The sequence below is a fragment of the Girardinichthys multiradiatus genome, chromosome 18, assembly GCF_021462225.1.
Source record: "Girardinichthys multiradiatus isolate DD_20200921_A chromosome 18, DD_fGirMul_XY1, whole genome shotgun sequence".
In the NCBI taxonomy this organism is placed as follows: Eukaryota; Metazoa; Chordata; class Actinopteri; order Cyprinodontiformes; family Goodeidae; genus Girardinichthys; species Girardinichthys multiradiatus.
The window spans coordinates 39021532-39046056 of NC_061810.1; the positions used below are offsets into that span (position 1 = coordinate 39021532).

Below are 24525 nucleotides of genomic sequence, written 5' to 3' on the forward strand. Positions count from 1 at the left end.
TAAGAATCTATCCCTTTGATTTAGTTCATAATTTTCTTTTTTTTTACCCTGTCCTGTCCGGCAGAATATCACTCAGAATTGTTGTCTGAGTGCCAAGAAATTGCCCAACAGATTTATTTTCACAAGCAGAGCATCACAGCTAATGCTTTAATGCTCTGCTTGATATTTATAAAATAAACTTTATTATAAACTTATTTGGGAATATTTCAATTGTTACGGACACGGAGACTGAAATGAAAAGGAAAAAAGAAGCTCAAAAAAGAGAGAGATGAGGAAAAAGGGGAGAGAAGGAGGAAAGAGTGGAGGAGAGAAAGAAGGATAAAGAGACAAGATTACACCCTGCTTGCTTATACACCTGCAGCTGTTTTTTTTTTCTTTTTAACAAAATAGTACACGGTAATTCTGAATGTAAAATGTACTTAGTGAGAGGTGCAGCCCAAAATAGAATGTCTTTGTATCTGTCAACACCTGAAGGCCCCGGCAAGCAGCCACCGGGAGTGAGCCAGCCCACACCAAAGCACCCGGCCGCGGACACCGAGAACCACAAGTACACCAGCAGGCAGAGACTCCAACCACCTGCAGGCGGTGTGGCGGGGAGGAAGCTGATCCAGGAGAGGGAGCAGTTCAAGACCCAACCTGTCGCAAAAAAAAACAAAAAAAACAGGTACACACAATCACAATCACCCACTCCCACCCTCATGCATACACATAAAATCACTCACACCCAACATAAGGATAAACAACAATGGACGTCATACACTCACTCACATTCCCCATGCATACTCTATACTCCCAGGTCCAGGCGCCGGACCCAGGAGGTGGTTCCCTTCCCTCCTGGGGCAGAGGCAAGCAGACAGCGCCGGTACTGCCCAGACCCAGGTGACCCCGGCCCAGCTCCCGCCCCAAACTCAGTCCCCAACAACCCCCATCCACCTCTGGAGAGGGGGCTATGTACAAAAGAGGGGTCCACATGGCCCAAAGCAACCCGCCAACCGGAGCCGCCCCAGGACGGAGCAATCCCGACCCCCCAACGAGCTCAGATCCCAACCCCATGAGTCTCCCACCCCCAGTGAACCCCAACAAGAACCTCCCCACATGGCCACCCCCAACAAGGACACTGATATCGAACACATCCCCCCGAACCCAAACGCCACAAATCCCCACCCCCACAGGGGCACACCCCCACAGGTGAACTCCGTGGCTGAGAAGCCGATGAAGGCACACCCACACAGCGCAAACTCCACACACTAGGAATCCCCGCCGCACCCGGCTCCCCCACCACACAGCGAGCCGCAATGGAGAGGCATAACATTCATTCTTTCACTCTTGTTTATGTTTGCAGAAGATGTATCAGTCAATCTGCAGCCTATAATTTACAACCGATTGCTGTTTATATTCAACATTAACTTTTGATTCTAGCTACACATGGTCATCATTAAAAGTAGAACCAACATTGAAGAGAGCCATTTTACAGAGTTGACAATGCTAAGGAGCTCAAGCTAATCCCTTGTCTGGCATAGACCTGAAACACATGCATACAAAAACACAAAAATATTTGGATGAGGACCCGAATTTATCTTGCAATTGTGCAACATAGTCTGAGGACTTGCTAATGCTTTTCTGCAGTCTTTCTTCAACTCTTTCTGCAAATCCTGACGTGTACTGATGTGAGTTATCAAAGCAGTGCATGGTGAAATTATTTGCGCCAACTAGTACTGTCTTCGGCAATGTGACTGGAACATTGCCCTCAAAAATAAATTGAAGCCACAAATCTCTGTTATCCGACAGCGGGAGAATGTGCATGGACACATGTGGGTCTTTGCAGGCAACAACAGAACATCTGCTTTTGAGGGTAGCCATTGTATAGCGTGTGTAAGATAAAAACAGCTGCCAAGACATGATCCTCCAATGAAAATCAAGTGGGTGGAGCTCCGCTTCAGTTGCTAGTCAGGGGTGGAACTCAGGTAACGTTGATAGGTGCCAGTGTCATTGTGACGTCACAATTACACAGCTTTGAAACTGTGTGTTTTTAGAAAAAATAAAACATTAATTTATAGCCAGATAACTGCTGAATGTTTTTTGTTTTTTTGTTTTGTTTTGGGATTTTTTGCGTTTGGACTGTTTGTAGATGCATCAGAGACCCACATAGAAATATAAAAACCATGAAAAAGGGAATTTTGCATAATAGGGCCTCTTTAAAATATTAGTAAATCTCTACCACAAAACCTAAACTACATCTTCATTGGCTCTTTAAGCAGGATAATAATAGAAACACATTTAAATCCATTAAATCATTACAGAAATGTAATGATACTTTATTTTGACATCAGTATATATTCAAAGTTGTTAATTATTTGAAAATATCATGGTAGCATTATGGTACATTTTACATAGCAGGGAAAAGACAGATCATTTAAATTTTAGAAAATTAATATACAGTTCCTACAACATAGACAAACAGCCAAGTAAAAGTAAAGAAACAATTGTGTATCACATGAAACTGCTTAACACTGTGTTTTTCCTAGCATGTGTTTCTTTGTGTTTAGCTCAGGTTTCAGAACAAGTATAAAGCATTTTGGTGCAAATATACAAAATAGTATCCCGTAACTTGAAGCTAGAATAGCAAATATCTCAACAGCAACAGTAAGATTTCCAGGTGAGCTGAAATAAGCTGGGATGAAGGTGAGCCAGACTGCACAGAAAATCAACATACTGAAGGTGATGTGTTTAGCCTCATTGAAGCTATCTGGCAACTTTCTAGCCAAGAAAGCAAGTACAAAACATAATAAGGCAAGGAGTCCAATGTAACCTAACACAGTCCAAAACCCAACAGATGATCCCAAAGCGCACTCAAGAATTATCTTCTCCATATAGTAAGTCATATTTTTGTATGCAAAGGGAGGATTTATTGTTAACCAAAGAATGCAAATTATGACCTGTATAAAAGTGAAAAACAAAACAGTGAGTTTCTGTTGTGCAGGCCCAAAACATTTAATCACATTACTACCTGGAAGTGTAGCTTTAAAGGCCATTAGAACCATTATTGTTTTTCCAAGAATACAAGAGATGCAGAGGACAAAGGTGATGCCAAATGCTGTGTGTCGCAGCATGCAGGACCACTCAGTGGGCTGGCCAATAAATGTTAGTGAACACAAGAAACACAGAGACAATGAGAAAAGCAACAGGAAACTCAGCTCAGAGTTGTTTGCTTTCACCAGGGGAGTGTCTTTATTATTTAAAAACAGTGTGGCTACTATTGAAGTTAGCAGCACACCAAACAAAGTGAAAATCACCAGTATTTTGCCCATAATCTCAGTAAAAGAAAGAAACTCAATGTTTTTTGGTAAACATGCATCTCTGTTCTGATTGGACCAGTATGCTTTGGGGCACTTTTTGCAGTCAATAGAATCTGTAATAAAAATTAATATCAGGATTGTGATTTAATCAGAAACATTGTCATAACATTAATAAGTGAGTGTATCACAGCCAAGTTCAAAATCATACACAAACTGTAGCATGTAATAAGCATGTGCACATTGCTGTAATTTAGGTCTGAGGTACCTGTGGTGTTGCTAAATTCTCCAACGGCACATGGTACGCAGTCAAAGCAGCACACATGCTTTCCTTTTTGAAGAACTTTATAGGTTCCTGGACGACAGCTTTCACTGCAAACTGAGATTGGTGCCTGTAAATAAAAAAAGGTTATTTATGAAAAAATCTGTTCAGATTTTTTGAAGTAATTTCTTATCATCATATCTTTACCTCTTTGCCTCCTCCAGGCCATATAATAGCCTCTGAGTTAAGAGCAAACCTCTGGTCAGAGGGCATGGAGGCATCATAGTAACCAACTGGTTTAAACTCAACAGATCCATCTGAGCCACGCTGCCAGTTCACTATTTCATATCTGTTGACAGCTGCTCCAGTGTGATCAAACCACACTCTTTCTCCATTCTTAATAGTGAAGTTCACATGCTTTAGAGCCTCCACCACCTAAAGGGCAATAGACATCACATTTAGTCAGCAATGTTAGGTACAAATTATATAAAAAGAACATTGCAGTCTTTAGTGGTTTTTTTTACCTCCCATGGCTTGATCTCCAGAGCCTTATCACACCCTTGACTGTCTGAACACTTCAATATGTTGTGGAGAGATTGTGCTACTGCATAGATGGCTTTGTAAATGTTAGCATGGTATCTCAACTTTTCCAAATCATCATCATCACCTTTTAGCTGAAAAAAATCTGAATTTTCTTTGCACGTTTTTAAAATACTTTCTGTGTTTGTCTCATTGCACTGAAACTCGGCTTCCCAGAAATCTCTAACCAGAAAATCTTCCAAGCCACTGATGTTGGCCTTTTCTACTGCAAAGCCTAATGCGCCTCCCAACACACTGAAGCTAGTAGGAGTCACAAGGCTGTCCGCAGTGATCCAGGCCTCTACACCAATGAATTGGCGTCCTGTAATGTTGTGGAGACTCAACTGCTCCAGCAGGTTATTCATTTCAAAAGTTGAAAGAAAGCCAACAATCACCTGAGCTGTGCTCTTTTTGATAACTTCTATCACTTTAAGAAGTTTTTCTGGCTCTGTCCTGTTAATTTTTTCTGAGTACTCCACACACACTCCTTTCTCTTGGGCCACAGAAAGGAAAATGGCCATCCCATTATTGCCGTAGTCATTGTCACTGTTCACTGCTCCAACCCACTTCCAGCCAAAGTGTTTGACCAGCTCTGCAAGTGCATGACTTTGGTAGAGATCACTGGCAATGGTTCGAAAAAAAGAGGGATACTCTTTCCTATTGCTCAAACACTCACAAGTGGCTGAATGACTTATCTGTCAACATAAAACAGAAAACTGCAAGAGAGAGAAAAAGCAGGCTGTGTATATCAAAGACACACAAATGCTGATCAGGATTCCTCTTACCACCGGTATTTGGAATGGTCCTGCAGTGCGGGAAAGGATAATAGTTGAAGAGGATTCTGAAGTTCCAATAATAGCATGGACAGCTGACTGGCCGGAGCAGCTGTTCCCTGAAGCCAACTCATCACCATTCATAAGAGCCATTACTGCACGCATTGAGGATAATGTTGATGCACAGTTGTCATAAATCCGATATCCAATAGACATATTGGGAAGAAGATCTTTTTTTTTATTTATTTCCTCAATAGCAAATATCATTGTCTGGGCAAATCGAAACTCCCTTAGGTTAATACTGAAAGAAGATCAGCACTGTACAATTTTATGTTCACAAAGGCAAGAAAATGATGTAACATATTGTTCAGAGCTCAAAATTACCTGGTACATTTAAAAGCTGTTGGCCTCTCTGTAAAGAAAAGTGAAGGCTGTGTGATTTCGCTGTAGATCGAAAATGCACCTCCGATCATCACATCTCCTTCTTTAGACAGTACAGGAAACTCCGGATTTCCCCGTATCTGACACAGAGAAGCAGGCTTCCCCACTGTGACATATGCTACTAAGAGCCCTACAAAAATAGGTACTTTTTTAACTGATGACATGTTCATTTGGCTGGTTCCTTCTGAGGAGGAGCCACCTTGTTCAAGGGTTATGTGCGCCCTACTGTGAATTTAAATGACAGTAGGGTGCACAATTTTCACATTAACCAATCAGACATTTGTGGGACGGCCCTAGATGGAGCTTGCAGTAATACTGTCTGAACTTATTCTGTTTCAGAAAATACACTATAATTCCCCAATGTATTTGTATGTCTACTTTTACATGCACATGAACTTTGATCCCATCCTATTCTTAATCTACAAGGTCCAATTTGTTGAAGGACCCACAGTTGCCAGTGATAGCAACTTTAATTATTCTGTAAACATATTCCACAAGGTTTAATAGTGTGTTCATTGTTAGGTCGGTAAGGAAATGATTGTAACACTGGAATTATTTGATTTGGTGGTGTGACCCAATAAATTTGGCAATGTAGTGTATATATAAGTGATAAGATGCATTGTCTTCAGTGTTACTAACTGAGAGAGTTCTAAAAGGATAAACTAGCATCATATTTACAAAAGAAAAAACATATTTCAACAATAATGATCATTCGATTTTCATTTGACTGCATTACAGTTTCTTTTTTTTTAAAGATTTCATCTTTTCAAAAACAACGCAACCCCAAGCGCAGATACAAAGTAAAAAAACAAACATCTTAAGGACATGAAAGTTGTTGTGATGTCCGACCAATGCACCTCTTGTACACACAGACCTTCATCTTTTCATCCATCAAATAGTCTAGATCTTCCTAAATTTGTCTAGCTTGTTTTTTTTCTTTTGTAACTTAACCTCTCCAGAGCAAAGTAAAAACACATTTCGTTCAGCCATTGTGCTATGGCACAAGTTGTTTCACAGGCTATACAGCAATGAGCTTCTTTTATAGCGGGTAAATTCTTATGGATAAATACGCAATATGCATAATTTTGAGATAAGGGGCACCTCTTCACCAATAATTGGACAATCTTTAACACTTTCTTTCAAAAGGCTAGTATTTGTGAGCATCTGCCCGAGCGATGAAATGAAGATAATTTTTGATGCTTACATTTAAAGCAAGTGTCAGGAATGTTGCGGTTAAAATGGTGCAACTTGGCTGGGGTAATATACAGTCTACTCAACCATTTGTATTGTTGTAGTTTAGAGTTTGTGTTTGAACTAGATTACATGCTACTGACCATTCTTCCTCTGTCATATTCTCTTGATGATTCTGTAGATTTACTTACAAAGGTACATTCATATTTCAGCCACAGCACTAGTGCTCATCTTTAGCAATCAGAGGAGATGTTGGAGTCTTATTAAGGCATTATCTTTTCCACCGGTGCCGCTTTTGCTGAGCTTTCTCTTCTCCGCCAGGTATTTCTGTTTTCCATTTCGAACGTAAGATTTGCCAGGGCTCGGGGAACCCTGCTTCAAGATCTTGGTAAATGCTCACATTTCTTTGCTTTTTAGAATATAAAATGCTGGTAATGCCCCTGTCGCAAACAAAATTTTAAAAATACTCTATCTCCTGGTGAACCCAAACATATTCTCCTACTACTTTGTGTCATCTTCTTCGTCTTTTTCACCAGTAGTACCATCTGGTTGTTGGTCACGTGACTCGTGTGATGCAAAAAAAGTGTTTCCATTGCAGTTTTGCAAAATACATCAATTTTGATACAGCCAAAAACATCCTAGCACAAAAACGTTTTAACAAAAAACAGGAGTTTTTTTTAAATTGCCGTGGTTCTGTTAAGCGATTTTATTTTTCGCAATTGCACTTTGCGCAATTTGATGGTCAATATAAACGCAGCTATAGTTTCTCACTAAACTCTGAAACCATTTTTTTAACTGACCTTCAGGCTCCACACTTAAAACGCTGTGGTTTGGGGGAAATATATGTGCATCTGAACAGCTGATGTTATGTGTGACCAGCTGGTTTAGGATGAAATTAAATACAGCGTGCCCCACCTGCATGTAATTCAGAAAGCTGATGTGACTTTTTTTTTCTTTTCGTTAAGGCTTCACGTATGGTTTATGATTTCTAAACAGTAAAATTATGTTTCAAATTGGCCTGCTCTGGCCATTGTGGTCCTTAATAATATTGTAGTCGCTCTTGAGGTTTATTAACTTTTTCCTGCACTACGTCTCAGAAAACCTTCTCATTTCTCCTGGTCTCGTGGCCAATCAGTGAACAGCAGTCTGTTCATGTCATGACCTGCCTGTGTTTCGAGTTTTAGTTTCCGTATTCTGCCTGTGTTAGGTGTTTGTGTTTAATGTTCTCGTATGTTTCTCAGCTCTTCCCTGTTTTGTTGATGTTATTTTATTTCATTTATTGTAGGATTCCCTGCTGATCTGTTAATTAGCCTCCCTTCCTTCTGTTGCTCTGCATTTTCCCTCTTACCAGCTGCTCCAGATGTTTCCCAATTAGCTCCTATTATTCATTGGTTCATTATCATTCCTACCTCAGTATTTATAATCTATGGTTTTAATTTTTCGCCACTGGATCGTTCAGTTAACTACCAGCTCCATGTCTGTAACCTTGCTTGTGTGCCTAATCATGCTTCAGCCAGTAAGTCAGGCAGTCATTATTATTAAACTTTTAACTCACTATGCGGCTCCCAAACTCTTGTCAGTTCAGTTCAGTTTATTTGCCATTTGCAGTACAGAAAACCACATTGGAAAAAAGGTGCAAGTAGCTCAAGTGTCAAGTGGTATGACATTCACACAAGCAGAGATACAAGAACAATAGCCACCCAGTCAAAAAAAAAAACAAGAGGGTTCCGAACAAAAAAAAAAATTAAATGAATATTAAACCAAAATAAAACAGCGAGCCAAAACGTGCTTGTTGCAGTCTTCATGCTTATTCATCACAGATTGTCCCACATTTATTTGCTCGATAGCATCTCCCAGATGGGAGAAGTTCAACCAGGTCCCTGGCAGGATGCAAAGGGTCCTTGTCTGCAATGTGGTCCACCAACAAACCAGACATACATCACAGTTCACGTTGCATGTAGTCCTTACTCAGCCCCGATCGTCAGGAGCATGGATAAAAAAGTAGGTTGTTGGAATAATTGTATATGGTTTTTATCTTTTATCTTATATTTTTTCCTATTCTTTAATTTGACTATTTGATTTTATAGCCTTTCATGATGTATGTGTGAGTAAAGGATGTGATGAGTTGTCTGCAGGCAAAAATCAGAGGTGGAGCTGAGAAGGAAGCAGCCACAGTTGAGGAGGTCATTAAGATGAAGGCTGATTACGCTGAACAGAAGATGCACTGATCCTAAGATGGGGAGACTGTGGAAGTGTGTTGTTAAAAGATAATGGTGTTTATGACCTGTTTACGGTGCAGCTGTTTTTCCCATCCTTAGAGAGCAACGTTTTTTGTAACTAGGGACCCCCGGAAAGATAATAAAGAGAGGTGCGGACAGATGTTTTTCAGAGCGGTAGGAGATTTGTAACTGAAGCACATCTCTGTCCGTTCTCCTCGCTGCAAGTGAAATAACTAATTCTTTGTCTTTCTCTTCTTTTTGTGATGTTATAAGTATTTTAGGTTGTTTAAACCTGACATTAAATTGGTCCTTCGGAGCCGGATTCCAATTACGCCTGAGGATTCCAGCGGGTTGGTATATTCCAGCAAAAGACCGTGCGCACGGCAGGCTTCAATAGGAAGACTCACAGACCCTTTCCGGGACTGGATCTCGGCCCGCCCACTGGGGTCTGACGGCTGACGGAAGTCTGAGAGAGAGGAGAGGACAAAGTGGTGTGTTGAGTTTGGATTTTAAAAGTGTGACGAATGACTGGGGGTCATTGCGTGAAATAAAACCCTGTGAATCCTAGGCCCTAACAGGTAAAAGTAGGACGGTGGAATCCTGGAAAAGTATTAAGAAGTAATACAAAAGATTCCGTGTTTCAAGGATGGGTTTAAGTATTTAAACAAAAATACTAAGAAAATTCCACGTTTAAAATGTGTGTATGTGAGAAATGAATGGAGGATTTAAACCACTAGGTTTTGCCTCATACCAAAGCAGTAGGATCGAAAGTGACTAACTTTTGTGGATGCAAAGGCAAGAATTCTCCACTCGAAAGAGTTGAAGTGAAAATTACCACAAAAGGAGATTTTTCTGTCACCCTACTGAGCAGAATAATCCAGCATTTAGAATACCCTAGGTATTTATATGCTGGACCAAATTTAAATAAATAAAAAAAAGGGGAAAAGGGGTGAGTAAAATAAACTAAACATTGATAATAATGCAGAGATTGGAAATTTATAGAAGCACAGGATCAAATTAAAATATTAAAATGAAAATATTTAGATAAATGGATAACCACATATCATTATGATCGTCGTTTAAACTCTAAAAAATTTGTTAATCTATAGGATGCAATAATTAAAAGTACATTAAAAGTACACGTGATTTAAGAAAAATGGACAAAGAAGGTTATGAAGATGTAGATTATTGGTTAAAAGTAACTAAAAAGAGAGAGATGTGATGCAGGAGATAAGAATGGACGTTTTTGTGGAAAGCAGAAAAGGTCAGAGGGCTAAGAAGTAATTTTTGATGGACTTGCAAAGTAGAACAGCAGGACAGAAGAAGGGGAGTAAAAAGAGTAGGTGGAAAGTTTTTGTTTTGTACCAAAGATCTGATGAGGTTTGACAGGATTGGATGGGCTAAAATGAGTCCCTTTGGTGAATAAATCCATCCCCACCATGGCTGTTTTATTTGTGTTTATTTTTTATTATTGTTTTGAGACGCTGAAGGCTGTTGATACAGCTTGTCACGGAGGTTCGTGGCATGACATGGTTTTTTTCTCTGTGTAACCTTAGAAAATATTTTACTCTTTTTAACAGCAGAACAAACAGAGTGACGCAGAAATAGCAATAGTGAAACAAAAAGAGGAAGAACCTTTTGAAGAATATAGGATTAGACTGACAAAAGTGTTTAAAAATACATAGTGGTCTACAAGAAGATGAAAACGAGCAAGGAGCGTATCGACAGCAGTTAAAAAAAAGCATTACATGCTGGTTCCAGGGATGCAATTAATACCTGGGTAAAGAGACATTTAATAGGGTTCCCCACAGCAAATCTAGAAGACTGTTAATCATGCCCTCCATGCAGAAAAAGTAATGAAGGATGAAAAAAAAAAAGATAGCCAACACAATTTTTCAGCAAGAAGAAGAAGAACAGATTTATTATCAAAACAACAGAGGAAGAGGAGGATTTAGAGGAGGAATAGGCAGAGGAAATTATAGACAATACACCTCATGGTGCTGGTGTTGTGGGAAAGAAGGACATCTGGCCAGAGGCTGTCCTGAGAGGAGAAATAATAATTCAGCATGACTACACAGCGAATCAGAAATCACAAATTTAACACCCTCAGAGTTAAAATGAACACTTTCCCAGGGTTTATATGGGAACCACTGGCAAAGTGTTAAATTAACACTTTTTATTTAGTTAAAATTATTAACACTAGGCAGTGTTGCTTAAGAAACTCTTACAGTGTTAAATATTAACACTACAGGATGACTTAAAATTATTAACACTGTGACAGTGTTGTCTAATAAACTCTTACAGTGTTCAATATTAACCCTAACCCCTATCCCTAACCCTAACAGCCGCTACACGACAGAGGACGTTTAGAAAAAACATTTAAAATTAATTGGCTACTTAACCTAAATTGTTCAAAACTATATTTTAGAGAGGAATTTAGTTTAACGTTAACCCACGATGTCTTAACATGACATGAAATAAACGCTAACGTTCGGGCAGGTCTGCTTAAAGTTAGCAAAAAACAGCAACAAAAACTTGTAATAAATGCCAATAAATTTTAATCTGTCCCCAAATTTAGAAACAACGAGTCAGCGTAAACACATTTTAATAAAAGTAGCAATGGCACGATGACTAATTGTGAAGTTTTACTCACCAGTGTCTCCTTCTCATGCGCCATGTGAGTGTGAGAAAATGGCTGCTGACAAATTCCTTCACGGGGGGTACCTGTCCAAGTACCCGGATGTTCAAAGTGTCACTCATTAGTGTTAAATACCGTCAACTCCGTGATTTGACACCAACACTCTTATGTTTCATTAGCGGAGAGTTGATACTACCAAAATCAACACCAATACATCAACACTTCACTCTGAAAAAGCCTAACACCAGCATTTTAACACTGATGAATTTGCTGTGTAGGACAGAAAACAAGTGAAATTGTTCCTAGTACCTCAGACACCAATGAAAAAAAACAAAAACAGGGACAGGATATCCTCCTAAATTTCCAGGACCTTCTCTCCCTAGATAGCATAAAACCTGAAGTTACCTTACTGTTGAATGGAAAATCAATTACTTTTCTTTGTGATACCGGAGCATGCAGGACCACCTGTAGAGAAACAATTCCAAATTCCAGACTTAGTGATCAGCAAATAACAGTAAGGTCAGCTAGTGGGAAATTGACACAAGTCTGTGAGTCTGAACCAGTTTGGATAAGAGATCCCAATGGACAGTCATGCCAGCTATCTATTCTAATGTTCCCTGAGTGTCCGGTGAATCTATTGGGACGAGATGCGATTACTACATCTGGGGTTAGCATTAATTCCGACCTCAGAAGGACACATTGTAGTAAAGAAAAAAGCAGAACTCAGCCAAGAAGATTATTTCGTGTTAAAAGGAGTTGGACCACCTTATTACCACTATTCACTGGATGTTCCAAATAAGCCACCCCTAGACATAGGGACAGCTTTATTAACAGAAGGAAGAAATGTCATTACTCGACTACAAGATCAGATGACACCAGATGATCTACATATTACCATGTGGTATAAAAATACTCCTGGACCAGATAAAACCTATGAAGAAGCATTAACTAAAGTAACCCCCACCAAAGTCATGGTGACTTCTGTTTATACAGATGGGAACAGTACGTCAATTGCTGAAGTAGTTTTAGCGGAAGACACTAGGAAGCTCTGCAAAATGTGGACACCTCCACACATGTCTTTATTCAAGGATAAAGAACTCAAGTGGCATGAAATGGGAAGAATAGTGCAGGAAGGGATACATTTGCATACAAAGCAACAATGAGAAATATTCCTTACTGAACAGGAGGAACAGTTCTTGAGTGAAGTCCCTGATAAGTTATGGTCAAAATACCCTACTGATGTGGGTTTAGTAAAAGGAGTGTTACCTGTCCAAATTAGAGCAAAAACACAATACAGGCCCAGTGTAAAACAATACCCTTAGAAACATGATGCACGTGAAGGAATAAAACCAGTAATAAAGGATTTAATAACTGCAGGGGTGATAATAAAATGTGAGGACTCACCATGTAACACCCCCATTTTTCCAGTTAAAAAACAAGCTCCATCAACAGGAAAGACAGGCAGTTCTGGTTTGCATTTACCTTTGAGGGACAAAGATATACTTATACCAGACTACCTCAAGGCTACTGTGAAAGTCCAACTATATACTCTCAGGTAATGAGTGAAAGTATGGCCACGTTTGACCCTCAAGGAGGTAGTCAGGTTTTACTATATGTTGATGATGTGCTATTAGCCTCTCCTCATGAGGAGACCTGTAAAAATGACACAATAGCATTATTAAAACATTTAGCAGAAGAGGGACACAAAGTCAGTAAAAGAAACTTCAGTTGTGTAAAAATGAGGTTAAATACCTCAAAAATTAGACAGTATTGCGTGTGCGCAACTATATTGTGTGAGAGCTGTAATTGCAGCCTCAATGGCAGTTGAAGTCAGTGCTACAATAATGTTGTTTCACCTTATTGACATAGGTACCGGTACGGAAAAAACAGTAATCGATTCGCTCTCAAAGCGGGCTGAGTGGAGTGGAGTTGGGTTAAATCAAGCCGGTGTAAAAGAGGCAATAGATATTGTGAAGATGTACCAAAACCTTTTAACATTAATTCTTTCACTCTTGTTTATGTTTGCAGAAGATGTATCAGTCAATCTGCAGCCTATAATGTACAGCCGATTGCTGCTTATATTCAACATTAACGTTTGATTCTAGCTACACATGGTCATAATTAAAAGTAGAACCAACATTGAAGAGAGCCATTTTACAGAGTTGACAATGCTAAGGAGCTCAAGCTAATCCATTGTCTGGCATAGACCTGAAACACATGCATACAACACACAAAAATATTTGGATGAGGACCCAAATTTGTCTTGCAATTGTCCAACATAGGAAAGCAAAAGAAAGGCTTGCCAGGAATAAGCTACTTCTGTCCAACATTATACCACAATCTTGTGGAGTTTGATAAATACAAATGGGACTTTAACTATAATTATGTGTGTTATTGGACGAGACTAAAGGGGCTTTTAGAGCATATGCAGTATAAGCTGACTTTCCATCTGAGTCTGCAGTGAACTTGAAGAGCTATACTGAAAACAACATCAATTGTGTTGCACTTTCCTCATCCAGGCCAGAGTACAGCGCAAAAGGTTTTAAAATAACAAATACATAATGGCTTTATCTTATCTGCAAAATAGCAATTTTGTCTTGTGCTAAAACGAACCATAGAATCAAACCTAGACAGAGAGGAAAAGACAAAGCAAAGGAGAAAACATTTTGATGAGACACTAAGATTTAGATAGCAATGTGGACCTTGTAAATGAGCTGTTCCATATTGATTGGTCAATATGGAATATTACTTGGTCTGAGGACTTGCTAATGCTTTTCTGCAGTCTTTCTTCAACTCTTTCTGCAAATCCTGATGTGTACTGATGTGAGTTATCAAAGCAGTGCATGGTGAAATTATTTGCGCCAACTAGTACTGTCTTCGGCAATGTGACTGGAACATTGCCCTCAAAAATAAATTGAAGCCACAAATCTCTGTTATCCGACAGCGGGAGAATGTGCATGGACACATGTGGGTCTTTGCAGGCAACAACAGAACATCTGCTTTTGAGGGTAGCCATTGTATAGCGTGTGTAAGATAAAACCAGCTGCCAAGACGTGATCCTCTAATGAAAATCAAGTGGGTGGAGCTAGCTTCAGTTGCTAGTCAGGGGTGGAACTCAGGTAACGTTGATAGGTGCCAGTGTCATTGTGACGTCACAATTACACAGCTTTGAAACCGTGTGTTTTTAGAAAAAATAAAACATTAATTTATAGCCAGATAACCGCTGAATGTTTTTTGTTTTTTTGTTTTGTTTTGGGTTTTTTTGCGTTTGGACTGTTTGTAGATGCATCAGAGACCCACATAGAAATATAAAAACCATGAAAAAGGGAATTTTGCATAATAGGGCCTCTTTAAAATATTAGTAAATCTCTACCACAAAACCTAAACTACATCTTCATTGGCTCTTTAAGCAGGATAATGATAGAAAAATATTTAAATCCATTAAATCATTACATAAATGTAATGATACTTTATTTTGACATCAGTATATCTTCAAAGTTGTTATTTATTTGAAAACATCATGGTAGCATTATGGTACATTTTACATGGCAGGGAAAAGACAGATCATTTAAATTTTAGAAAATTAATATACAAGTCCTACAACATAGACAAACAGCCAAGTAAAAGTAAAGAAACAATTGTGTATCACATGAAACTGCTTAACACTGTGTTTTTCCTAGCATGTGTTTCTTTGTGTTTAGCTCAGGTTTCAGAACAAGTATAAAGCATTTTGGTGCAAATATACAAAATAGTATCCCGTAACTTGAAGCTAGAATAGCAAATATCTCAACAGCAACAGTAAGATTTCCAGGTGAGCTGAAATAAGCTGGGATGAAGGTGAGCCAGACTGCACAGAAAATCAACATACTGAAGGTGATGTGTTTAGCCTCATTGAAGCTATCTGGCAACTTTCTAGCCAAGAAAGCAAGTACAAAACATAATAAGGCAAGGAGTCCAATGTAACCTAACACAGTCCAAAACCCAACAGATGATCCCAAAGCGCACTCAAGAATTATCTTCTCCTTATAGTAAGTCATATTTTTGTATGCAAAGGGAGGATTTATTGTTAACCAAAGGATGCAAATTATTATCTGTATAAAAGTGAAAAACAAAACAGTGAGTTTCTGTTGTGCAGGCCCAAACCATTTCATCACATTACTACCTGGAAGTGTAGCTTTAAAGGCCATTAAAACCACTATTGTTTTTCCAAGAATACAAGAGATGCAGAGGACAAAGGTGATGCCAAATGCTGTGTGTCGCAGCATGCAGGACCACTCAGTGGGCTGGCCAATAAATGTTAGTGAACACAAGAAACACATAGACAATGAGAAAAGCAACAGGAAACTCAGCTCAGAGTTGTTTGCTTTCACCAGGGGAGTGTCTTTATTATTTAAAAACAGTGTGGCTACTATTGAAGTTAGCAGCACACCAAACAAAGTGAAAATCACCAGTATTTTGCCCATAATCTCAGTAAAAGAAAGAAACTCAATGTTTTTTGGTAAACATGCATCTCTGTTCTGATTGGACCAGTATGCTTTGGGGCACTTTTTGCAGTCAATAGAATCTGTAATAAAAATTAACATCAGGATTGTGATTTAATCAGAAACATTGTCATAACATTAATAAGTGAATGTATCATAGCTAATTTCAACATCATACACAAACTGTAGCATGTAATAAGCATGTGCACATTGCTGTAATTTAGGTTTGAGGTACCTGTGGTGTTGCTAAATTCTCCAACGGCACATGGTACGCAGTCAAAGCAGCACACATGCTTTCCTTTTTGAAGAACCTTATAGGTTCCTGGACGACAGCTTTCACTGCAAACTGAGATTGGTGCCTGTAAATAAAAAAAGGTTATTTATGAAAAAATCTGTTCAGATTTTTTGAAGTAATTTCTTATCATCATATCTTTACCTCTTTGCCTCCTCCAGGCCATATAATAGCCTCTGAGTTAAGAGCAAACCTCTGGTCAGAGGGCAGGGAGGCATCATAGTAACCAACTGGTTTAAACTCAATGGATCCATCTGAGCCACGCTGCCAGTTCACTATTTCATATCTGTTGACAGCTGCTCCAGTGTGATCAAACCACACTCTTTCTCCATTCTTAATAGTGAAGTTCACATGCTTTAGAGCCTCCACCACCTAAAGGGCAATAGACATCACATTTAGTCAGCAATGTTAGGTACAAATTATATAAAAAGAACATTGCAGTCTTTAGTGGGTTTTTTTTACCTCCCATGGCTTGATCTCCAAAGCCTTATCACACCCTTGACTGTCTGAACACTTCAATATGTTGTGGAGAGATTGTGCTACTGCATAGATGGCTTTGTAAATGTTAGCATGGTATCTCAACTTTTCCAAATCATCATCATCACCTTTTAGCTGAAACAAATCTGAATTTTCTTTGCAAGTTTTTAAAATATGTTCTGTGTTTGTCTCATTGCACTGAAACTCGGCTTCCCAGAAATCTCTAACCAGAAAATCTTCCAACCCACTGATGTTGGCCTTTTCTACTGCAAAGCCTAATGCACCTCCCAACACGCTAAAGCTAGTAGGAGTCACAAGGCTGTCCGCAGTGATCCAGGCCTCTACACCAATGAATTGGCGTCCTGTAATGTTGTGGAGACTCAACTGCTCCAGCAGGTTATTCATTTCAAAATGGGAAAGAAAGCCAACAATCACCTGAGCTGTGCTCTTTTTGATAACTTCTATCACTTTAAGAAGTTTTTCTGGCTCTGCCCTGTTAATTTTTTCTGAGTACTCCACACACACTTCTTTCTCTTGGGCCGCAGAAAGGAAAATGGCCATCCCATTATTGCCGTAGTCATTGTCACTGTTCACTGCTCCAACCCACTTCCAGCCAAAGCTTTTGACCAGCTCTGCAAGTGCATGACTTTGGTAGAGATCACTGGCAATGGTTCGAAAAAAAGAGGGATACTCTTTCCTATTGCTCAAACACTCACAAGTGGCTGAATGACTTATCTGTCAACACAAAACAGAAAACTGCAAGAGAGAGAAAAAGCAGGCTGTGTATATCAAAGACACACAAATGCTGATCAGGATTCCTCTTACCACCGGTATTTGGAATGGTCCTGCAGTGCGGGAAAGGATAATAGTTGAAGAGGATTCTGAAGCTCCAATAATAGCATGGACAGCTGACTGGCCGGAGCAGCTGTTCCCTGAAGCCAACTCATCACCATTCATAAGAGCCATTACTGCACGCATTGAGGATAATGTTGATGCACAGTTGTCATAAATCCGATATCCAATAGACATATTGGGAAGAAGATCTTGTTTTTTATTTATTTCCTCAATAGCAAATATCATTGTCTGGGCAAATCGAAACTCCCTTAGGTTAATACTGAAAGAAGAACAGCACTGTACAATTTTATGTTCACAAAGGCAAGAAAATGATGTAACATATTGTTCAGAGCTCAAAATTACCTGGTACATTTAAAAGCTGTTGGCCTCTCTGTAAAGAAAAGTGAAGGCTGCGTGATTTCGCTGTAGATCGAAAATGCACCTCCGATCATCGCATCTCCTTCTTTAGACAGTACAGGAAACTCCGGATTTCCCCGTATCTGACACAGAGAAGCAGGCTTCCCCACTGTGACATATGCTACTAAGAGCCCTACAAAAATAGGTACTTTTTTAACTGATGACATGTTCATTTGGCTGGTTCCTTCTGAGGAGGAGCCACCTTGTTCAAGGGTTATGTGCGCCCTACTGTGAATTTAAATGACAGTAGGGTGCACAATTTTCACATTAACCAATCAGACATTTGTGGGACGGCCCTAGATGGAGCTGGCAGTAATACTGTCTGAACTTATTCTGTTTCAGAAAATACACTATAATTCCCCAATGTATTTGTATGTCTACTTTTACATGCACATGAACTTTGATCACATCCTATTCTTAATCTACAAGGTTCAATTTGTTGAAGGACCCACAGTTGCCAGTGATAGCAACTTTAATTATTCTGTAAACATATTCCACAAGGTTTAATAGTGTGTTCATTGTTAGGTCGGTAAGGAAATGATTGTAACACTGGAATTTTTTGATTTGGTGGTGTGACCCAATAAATTTGGCAATGTAGTGTATATATAAGTGATAAGATGCATTGTCTTCAGTGTTACTAACTGAGAGAGTTCTAAAAGGATAAACTAGCATCATATTTACAAAAGAAAAAACATATTTCAACAATAATGACCATTCGATTTTAATTTGACTGCATTACAGTTTCTTTTTTTTTAAAGATTTCATCTTTTCAAAAACAACACAACCCCAAGCGCAGATACAAAGTAAAAAAAAAAACATCTTAAGGACATGAAAGTTGTTGTGATGTCCGACCAATGATCCAACTGGCAAATCAAAATGAGCACCTCTTGTACATAATTACATGTGGCATACTACATTGGTAGACATCCATTAACCATTTAAATACCCATTGAGAAATGAGCTGTTAAGGTAAAATGTTGCACCTTCTGGCAAAAAACAAAAACAAAAAATAAACGTTTTCACAGACCTTCATCTTTTCAGCTATCAAATAGTCTAGATCTTCCTAAATTTGTCTAGCATGTTTTTTTTTCTTTTGTAACTTAACCTCTCCAGGGCAAAGTAAAAACACATTTCGTTCAGCCATTGTGCTATGGCACAAGTTGTTTCACAGGCTATACAGCAATGAGTTTTTTATAGCGGGTAAATTCTTATGGATAAATACGCAATATGCATAATTTTGAGATAAGGGGCACCTCTTCACCAATAATTGGACAATCTAACACTTTCTTTCAATAGGCTAGTATTTGTGAGCATCTCCCCGAGCGATGAAATTAAGATAATTTTTGATGCTTACATTTAAAGCAAGTGTCAGGAATGTTGCGGTTAAAATGGTGCAACTTGGCTGGGGTAATGTACAGTCTACTCAACCATTTGTATTGTTGTAGTTTAGAGTTTGTGTTTGAACTAGATTACATGCTACTGACCATTCTTCCTCTGTCATATTATCTTGATGATTCTGTAGATTTACTTACAAAGAATTAGGGAAGTTAGGAAACCTGCCCCTTAGAATGCAAAAAATTATGTGCAAAGTTTTTTTTAAGTAGAAACGGGAGGCAGTTTCAGGCTTTTGCACTCTTTGCTTAGGATAAAGCTTCTCAGTTGCAAATATTTAAAGAAATGTTTTGAAGGTAATGCATTTTTGGACTTACATCGGAGTGAAGTATTTTTCAAATTAGAACAGAACAAAGTTCCATTGTCTGCGTACAGAGCTATATGATGTTTCATCTATTTATATTCGACAGTACTTAAATACATAAGTGTAAAGTGTAATACAAGTGAAGACCAGAACAGAATATGGTAGTTATGTGCATTACCTGTTTACAGTTACAGTGCCCCTCCAAAGGTATTCACCCTCCTTGGCTTTTTAAATATTTTGTTACATTTCAACCTGTAACTTAAATGTGTTTTAATCTTATTTTATCTTATGGTTCGGCAAAAACTGGTCTAAGTTGGGGTGCATTTGTTTACCACCACCTTCACATGTGGGGATCTAAGGTTTTGTTGTGGGGCCCCTCCTATTTAATATCATGCTCGCACTAGCTCAGTTTCTAACAAATAACAAGATAGGTTACCACAACTACACAGATGACACACAGCTCTACATTACAATGTCAGAAACAATTTTAGATACATTTTGTTACATGTTGAAACAGATTTTGAAACAGGTTTGACCCATTTTCCGCTTATTACAGGTGTAATTTTGTTTACCTCTTCACAGTACTCATAGACCTTGTCAATAGAGGATTGATCTTTCAACCCCAGGTGGTCCAGAAATCCTTAACTATATAAAAAACTGGTCAGTGACTTTTGGCAAAAATAACATTGTCACTACATATCTGTCATGATATTGCATTTTACCTCTCTCATTCAGTACACACATACTATACAAAATAAGGGTGCATCATACATGGCTTGCATACTTCATAGACATGACATGACTGATGTTTTCACAAAATGTGCCTTATTTCGTACATTTAAAGTCATGTAAAATGTGTTTTTTAGTATGCCAACTGCACAGCAGGAGAATAAACTGAGTGAAAGCTGCTTTAGGAGAGAGAATTATATTCAGAGGGACCAGCAGTGCTAGATATTCAACATCTAGATTAAGGAAGGTAAAAAAAAGAAAAACACCTGCATTACTTTTAAGGTTTTATATATTTAATATCTACCTTGGGCTTTTGGGGTGTGTTGATGATGACATGGTGAAATTTACTGAGTGCAGTTTTTTGCACTTCAATTTAGATTTGAATAATTTTAAAACCTGGTACACCAGATCATTTTCACATTAAGAGCCAAGAAGAAAAGATGATGCTTTTTTTTATTACTTAATGAATTTTGGAGTTCTGAAGCTCCCAAAGGTTTGTGAACAGCAACAGCCATAATTTATTACCTTGCTTTTTTTGTTAATAGCTTTTTGTGTATTCTTTCATTAATTAATTATTGTGTGCTTTTTAATATAAAATTCAGGCATACAGTTGTGTTTTTTATTGTATGAAAGCATATTATTATTATTAGTGCTCATCTACTTGCATTATGGTTATTTAAGTTGATATTATGCACTATATGGTAACTTTTTTGTGTCTGGAGTGAAAGGTTATATTAGATTTAATAGATTGGTAACAGATTTGGTTAATGCACTTCACATGTAGCGGGGAAACTTAATGAGGCCTAATGTTAGCTTGTTTAAATTATACATTACCATCCCCATTTCAAAAAGATTTCCTATTATTTTACCCAACATGTCTCTTCACTTTGAAGTCTGGATATGGATGAGGGAATAATTAAAGTTACACTTCTGTCAACTGATAAAAATAAACAATTAAAAGCAACTGTTGTGAATATTTTTAGGGAGGCCAGCTAATTTAAAAAACATCTTGGACTCTTTTGGTTCGGTCTTTTGGGAACTGATTTAGAAGAACTCAAACAGTGCATGTGCCTTAGGCGTGATTGTGACTGACTGTACATGCTCTTTCCAATAACAAGCTGGCAAACCCTCTTCAGAGTGTACAGTGCTTCCATCACAACAATGTAATTTCATTATGATTTGCATTGGAAACCTTCCTTCAGGGTTGTTGCATCATGATTTCAATTAGATGACCACTGGAGACATTATTCCTGTACACAGCTTTCTTTCACCACAAAGTTACTTTGTGAACTTATGCAACTTAAGAAAAATTAGATATTGTTAATATATTTATGAAACATAACATATATTTATGAAACATAACTAATACACCAAATTCACAACATGATAAAACATGTATATAAAAACTATGCTTTTAATAGATGTTATTGGTTGCTGGTGCCTCTCTTCAGAGGCTGATTAGCAATTAGATGACCACTGGAGACATTGTGCCTGTACACAGCTTTCTTTTACCACAAAGTAACTTAATCAACTTAAGAAAGGTTAGATAATGTGAATACATTTATGAAACATAACTTGCATAACTAATACAACAAGTTCACAACAACATCCATCCATCCATCCCTGGGGGTGATGGGTGTGTGTTTCTGTAGGGGAGGGGGTGCCTCTGTTCAGAGGTTGATGAGCAAGAGGTGAGGTACAGCTTTGGAAAGGGACAAAAGACGAGACTTTTACAACATTTGGTTAAATTCTCTCTAATCAGTAATAATCTAGTACTGGTTTGACAATTATATTTATAATAGTTGTCATTCTTGTCTCAGTCTAAAGTTCTGTTGCGTTTACAAACAGAATAAAGGTTTCACATACTTATAGTTCATTTTAAAGAATCTATGGTCAGCACATAATCATCCAGAACAGGCTTAATAACTAATTATTTTATCTTTTGAGCTAGTGATGCACAACTGAAGTCCCATTACTTTAGTGCTCACTAGTGGCAATAAACCAAGTTCATTCCAACTTTAAGGGTCTGATATATCACTCTGTATTTATATAGATTAGCAGCTTCAAACCTGCAGACATGCATCCGCCTCTATTCATAATATTTTTAACTTGATCTGTGTTCAAGTCAGACATACAGTCTTTCCTTATAGACTCTTGATGTACTGGGTTAAACACTGTCTACGCGTTTACTTAAAAGAGCAGAAGAAAAAAAAAAGAATGAATTCATTTCTCATCAGGCTATGAATTCAGTTTTTGTATCTTTGTTATTCCTGAGGGCAAAATCATCCACATTGGGAAAACAATAGATCTTTCAATATCAGTCAGTTTCTACCGCTTATTCCATAGTGGGTCACGGGGGAGCTGGTGCCTACCTCCAGCAGTCTATGGGCAAGAGGCGGGGTACACCTTGGACCGGTCGCCAGCCTATCGCAGGGCAATACACAAACAACCAAGCGCACACTCATTCATACACCTAAGGGCAATTTAGAGTGACCAATTAACAGGCATGTCTTTGGACTGTGGGAGGAAGCCGGAGTACCCGGTGAAAACCCACGCATGCACGGGGAGAACATGCAAACTCCATTCCCCTGGCCGGTAATCGAACCCAGGACCTTCTTGCTGCAAGGCACCAGTGCTATCAATTGCAGCCCCATGTCTCTCAATTTATTTGTTTAAAACAAGCTCTGTTGTGGCAACTGGATTGTCCCGGCCTGTGCGTAAATCATTATCAGTATAAAAAAATGTGGGATGCATACAAATGTTTATAAAATCCCTAGCACATCTTAATAGGCAACCACAGAGGATGAAATTCACACAGGCTTTGTGGTCAAGCGAACAGCAGGGCGAATAAGCTAGTTAGGAAATTGGCTTTAGCATTGTTAGCGTCTATTGCTTAGCAAGTCTCTGTATTTTTACAGTGTTTACAAATTGCTTGTGTCTAGTCTGTCACTATTCTTTTTTTCTATCAGGTACCAAGGCCAGTGTCATAGAAAGGATCTGATAGTGGTTTGCTTTTGTAACAGAGTGTGTTGCTTGACAGCCAGACTACTTTCTTTCTCACTTTAAAATAAGAGTCTCAAACATAGAACTGAAATGTCAAGCTTAAAATATATTCATATCCACACAATGACAATGGCTCACACTATGTTTTACCATGACAGACTTCTCTTTGGTGAGAAACAGCAATGCATTTTGATATCACAAGACCTCAGAATACCCCTACTAAACAGGCTTGTTTTTGGACTGTAAGAGAAAACTGGAATACCCTGGGACAACTCATAGATACAAAGGGAGAACGCTCCACAAAGAAAGGTTCCACCGAGGATATCAACCCAGACAATAGAGCTATCATACACCACCATACCGACATAAACTGTATCATTTTAACTAAAATTGTATTTGTATTGATAACAAAGTGCTTGTTTTGGCCTGTTGGATAAAGTGGGATATCCAAAGAAAGGCTTAACCTACACAAGAACCATTTTTGCTGGGAGAGAGCAGTGTTAACCACACTGGTTGTGCTGATCACAGAAATGTCAAAGTAAACTAGAGGTATAAGATATATGTTTGACAGTATTAGCCTTTGTCCAAACCTGTAGACTGTGGACATTGGCTCAACATTAGTTTTTATTGTCCAAGACTGCACCAGTAGAATATATGATGGGATTCACTGGAAAAAGAACCAAACATATGAATAGGTACAATAAGAAAGTACTAACACATAATAATCCCCACAACCTATAACCTATAATGGGTTTTGATAATGAGCAGAAAGAGACACTATAACAAACCACCCTTTATTTTAATAACAGTGGAAAATAAACTTTGCCCTGCGATGGACTGGCGACCTGTCCAGGGTGTACCCCGCCTCTCGCCCATAGACTGCTGGAGATAGGCACCAACTCCCCACGACCTACTATGGAATAAGCGGTAGAAAATGACTGACTGACTGATGACTGGAAAATAAACATATCATGTACAATGCTGCCACCTCCTGACCTTATTGTGCCATTGTTGAATGCTGCAAAAAATGGCAGCTGGTGGCACTGAAGATACAATTCAACCCAGAAGGTAGGGCAGAAAGATTAATAGAAAAAAGTTACATGTGGAATCTCCTAAAAAAGTAATGTGGTGACATAACGAAACAAAAAATTCATATTATAAAAAACAAAATAAAAAACTGTTCTTAATCAACAATCAATA

General features: G+C 38.5%; 2 protein-coding genes across 2 annotated transcripts; both read right to left on the reverse strand.

The window, feature by feature from the left end:
• Positions 1–1224: 1224 nt before the first annotated feature.
• On the reverse strand, positions 1225–5814 carry LOC124884296 (extracellular calcium-sensing receptor-like). Its single transcript, XM_047392133.1, has 6 exons — positions 5292–5814; positions 4920–5208; positions 4080–4829; positions 3763–3990; positions 3562–3685; positions 1225–3409 (listed from the first exon to the last, which is right to left on the reverse strand). Exons 1-6 carry the CDS (start codon positions 5516–5518, stop codon positions 2505–2507), a joined length of 2523 nt encoding a protein of 840 aa, XP_047248089.1. The 5' UTR covers positions 5519–5814; the 3' UTR covers positions 1225–2504.
• Positions 5815–14928: 9114 nt separating this feature from the next.
• LOC124883722 (extracellular calcium-sensing receptor-like) lies at positions 14929–18108 on the reverse strand. The gene is made up of 6 exons (XM_047390975.1): positions 17844–18108; positions 17472–17760; positions 16632–17381; positions 16314–16541; positions 16113–16236; positions 14929–15960 (listed from the first exon to the last, which is right to left on the reverse strand). Exons 1-6 carry the CDS (start codon positions 18068–18070, stop codon positions 15056–15058), a joined length of 2523 nt encoding a protein of 840 aa, XP_047246931.1. The 5' UTR covers positions 18071–18108; the 3' UTR covers positions 14929–15055.
• Positions 18109–24525: the final 6417 nt, after the last annotated feature.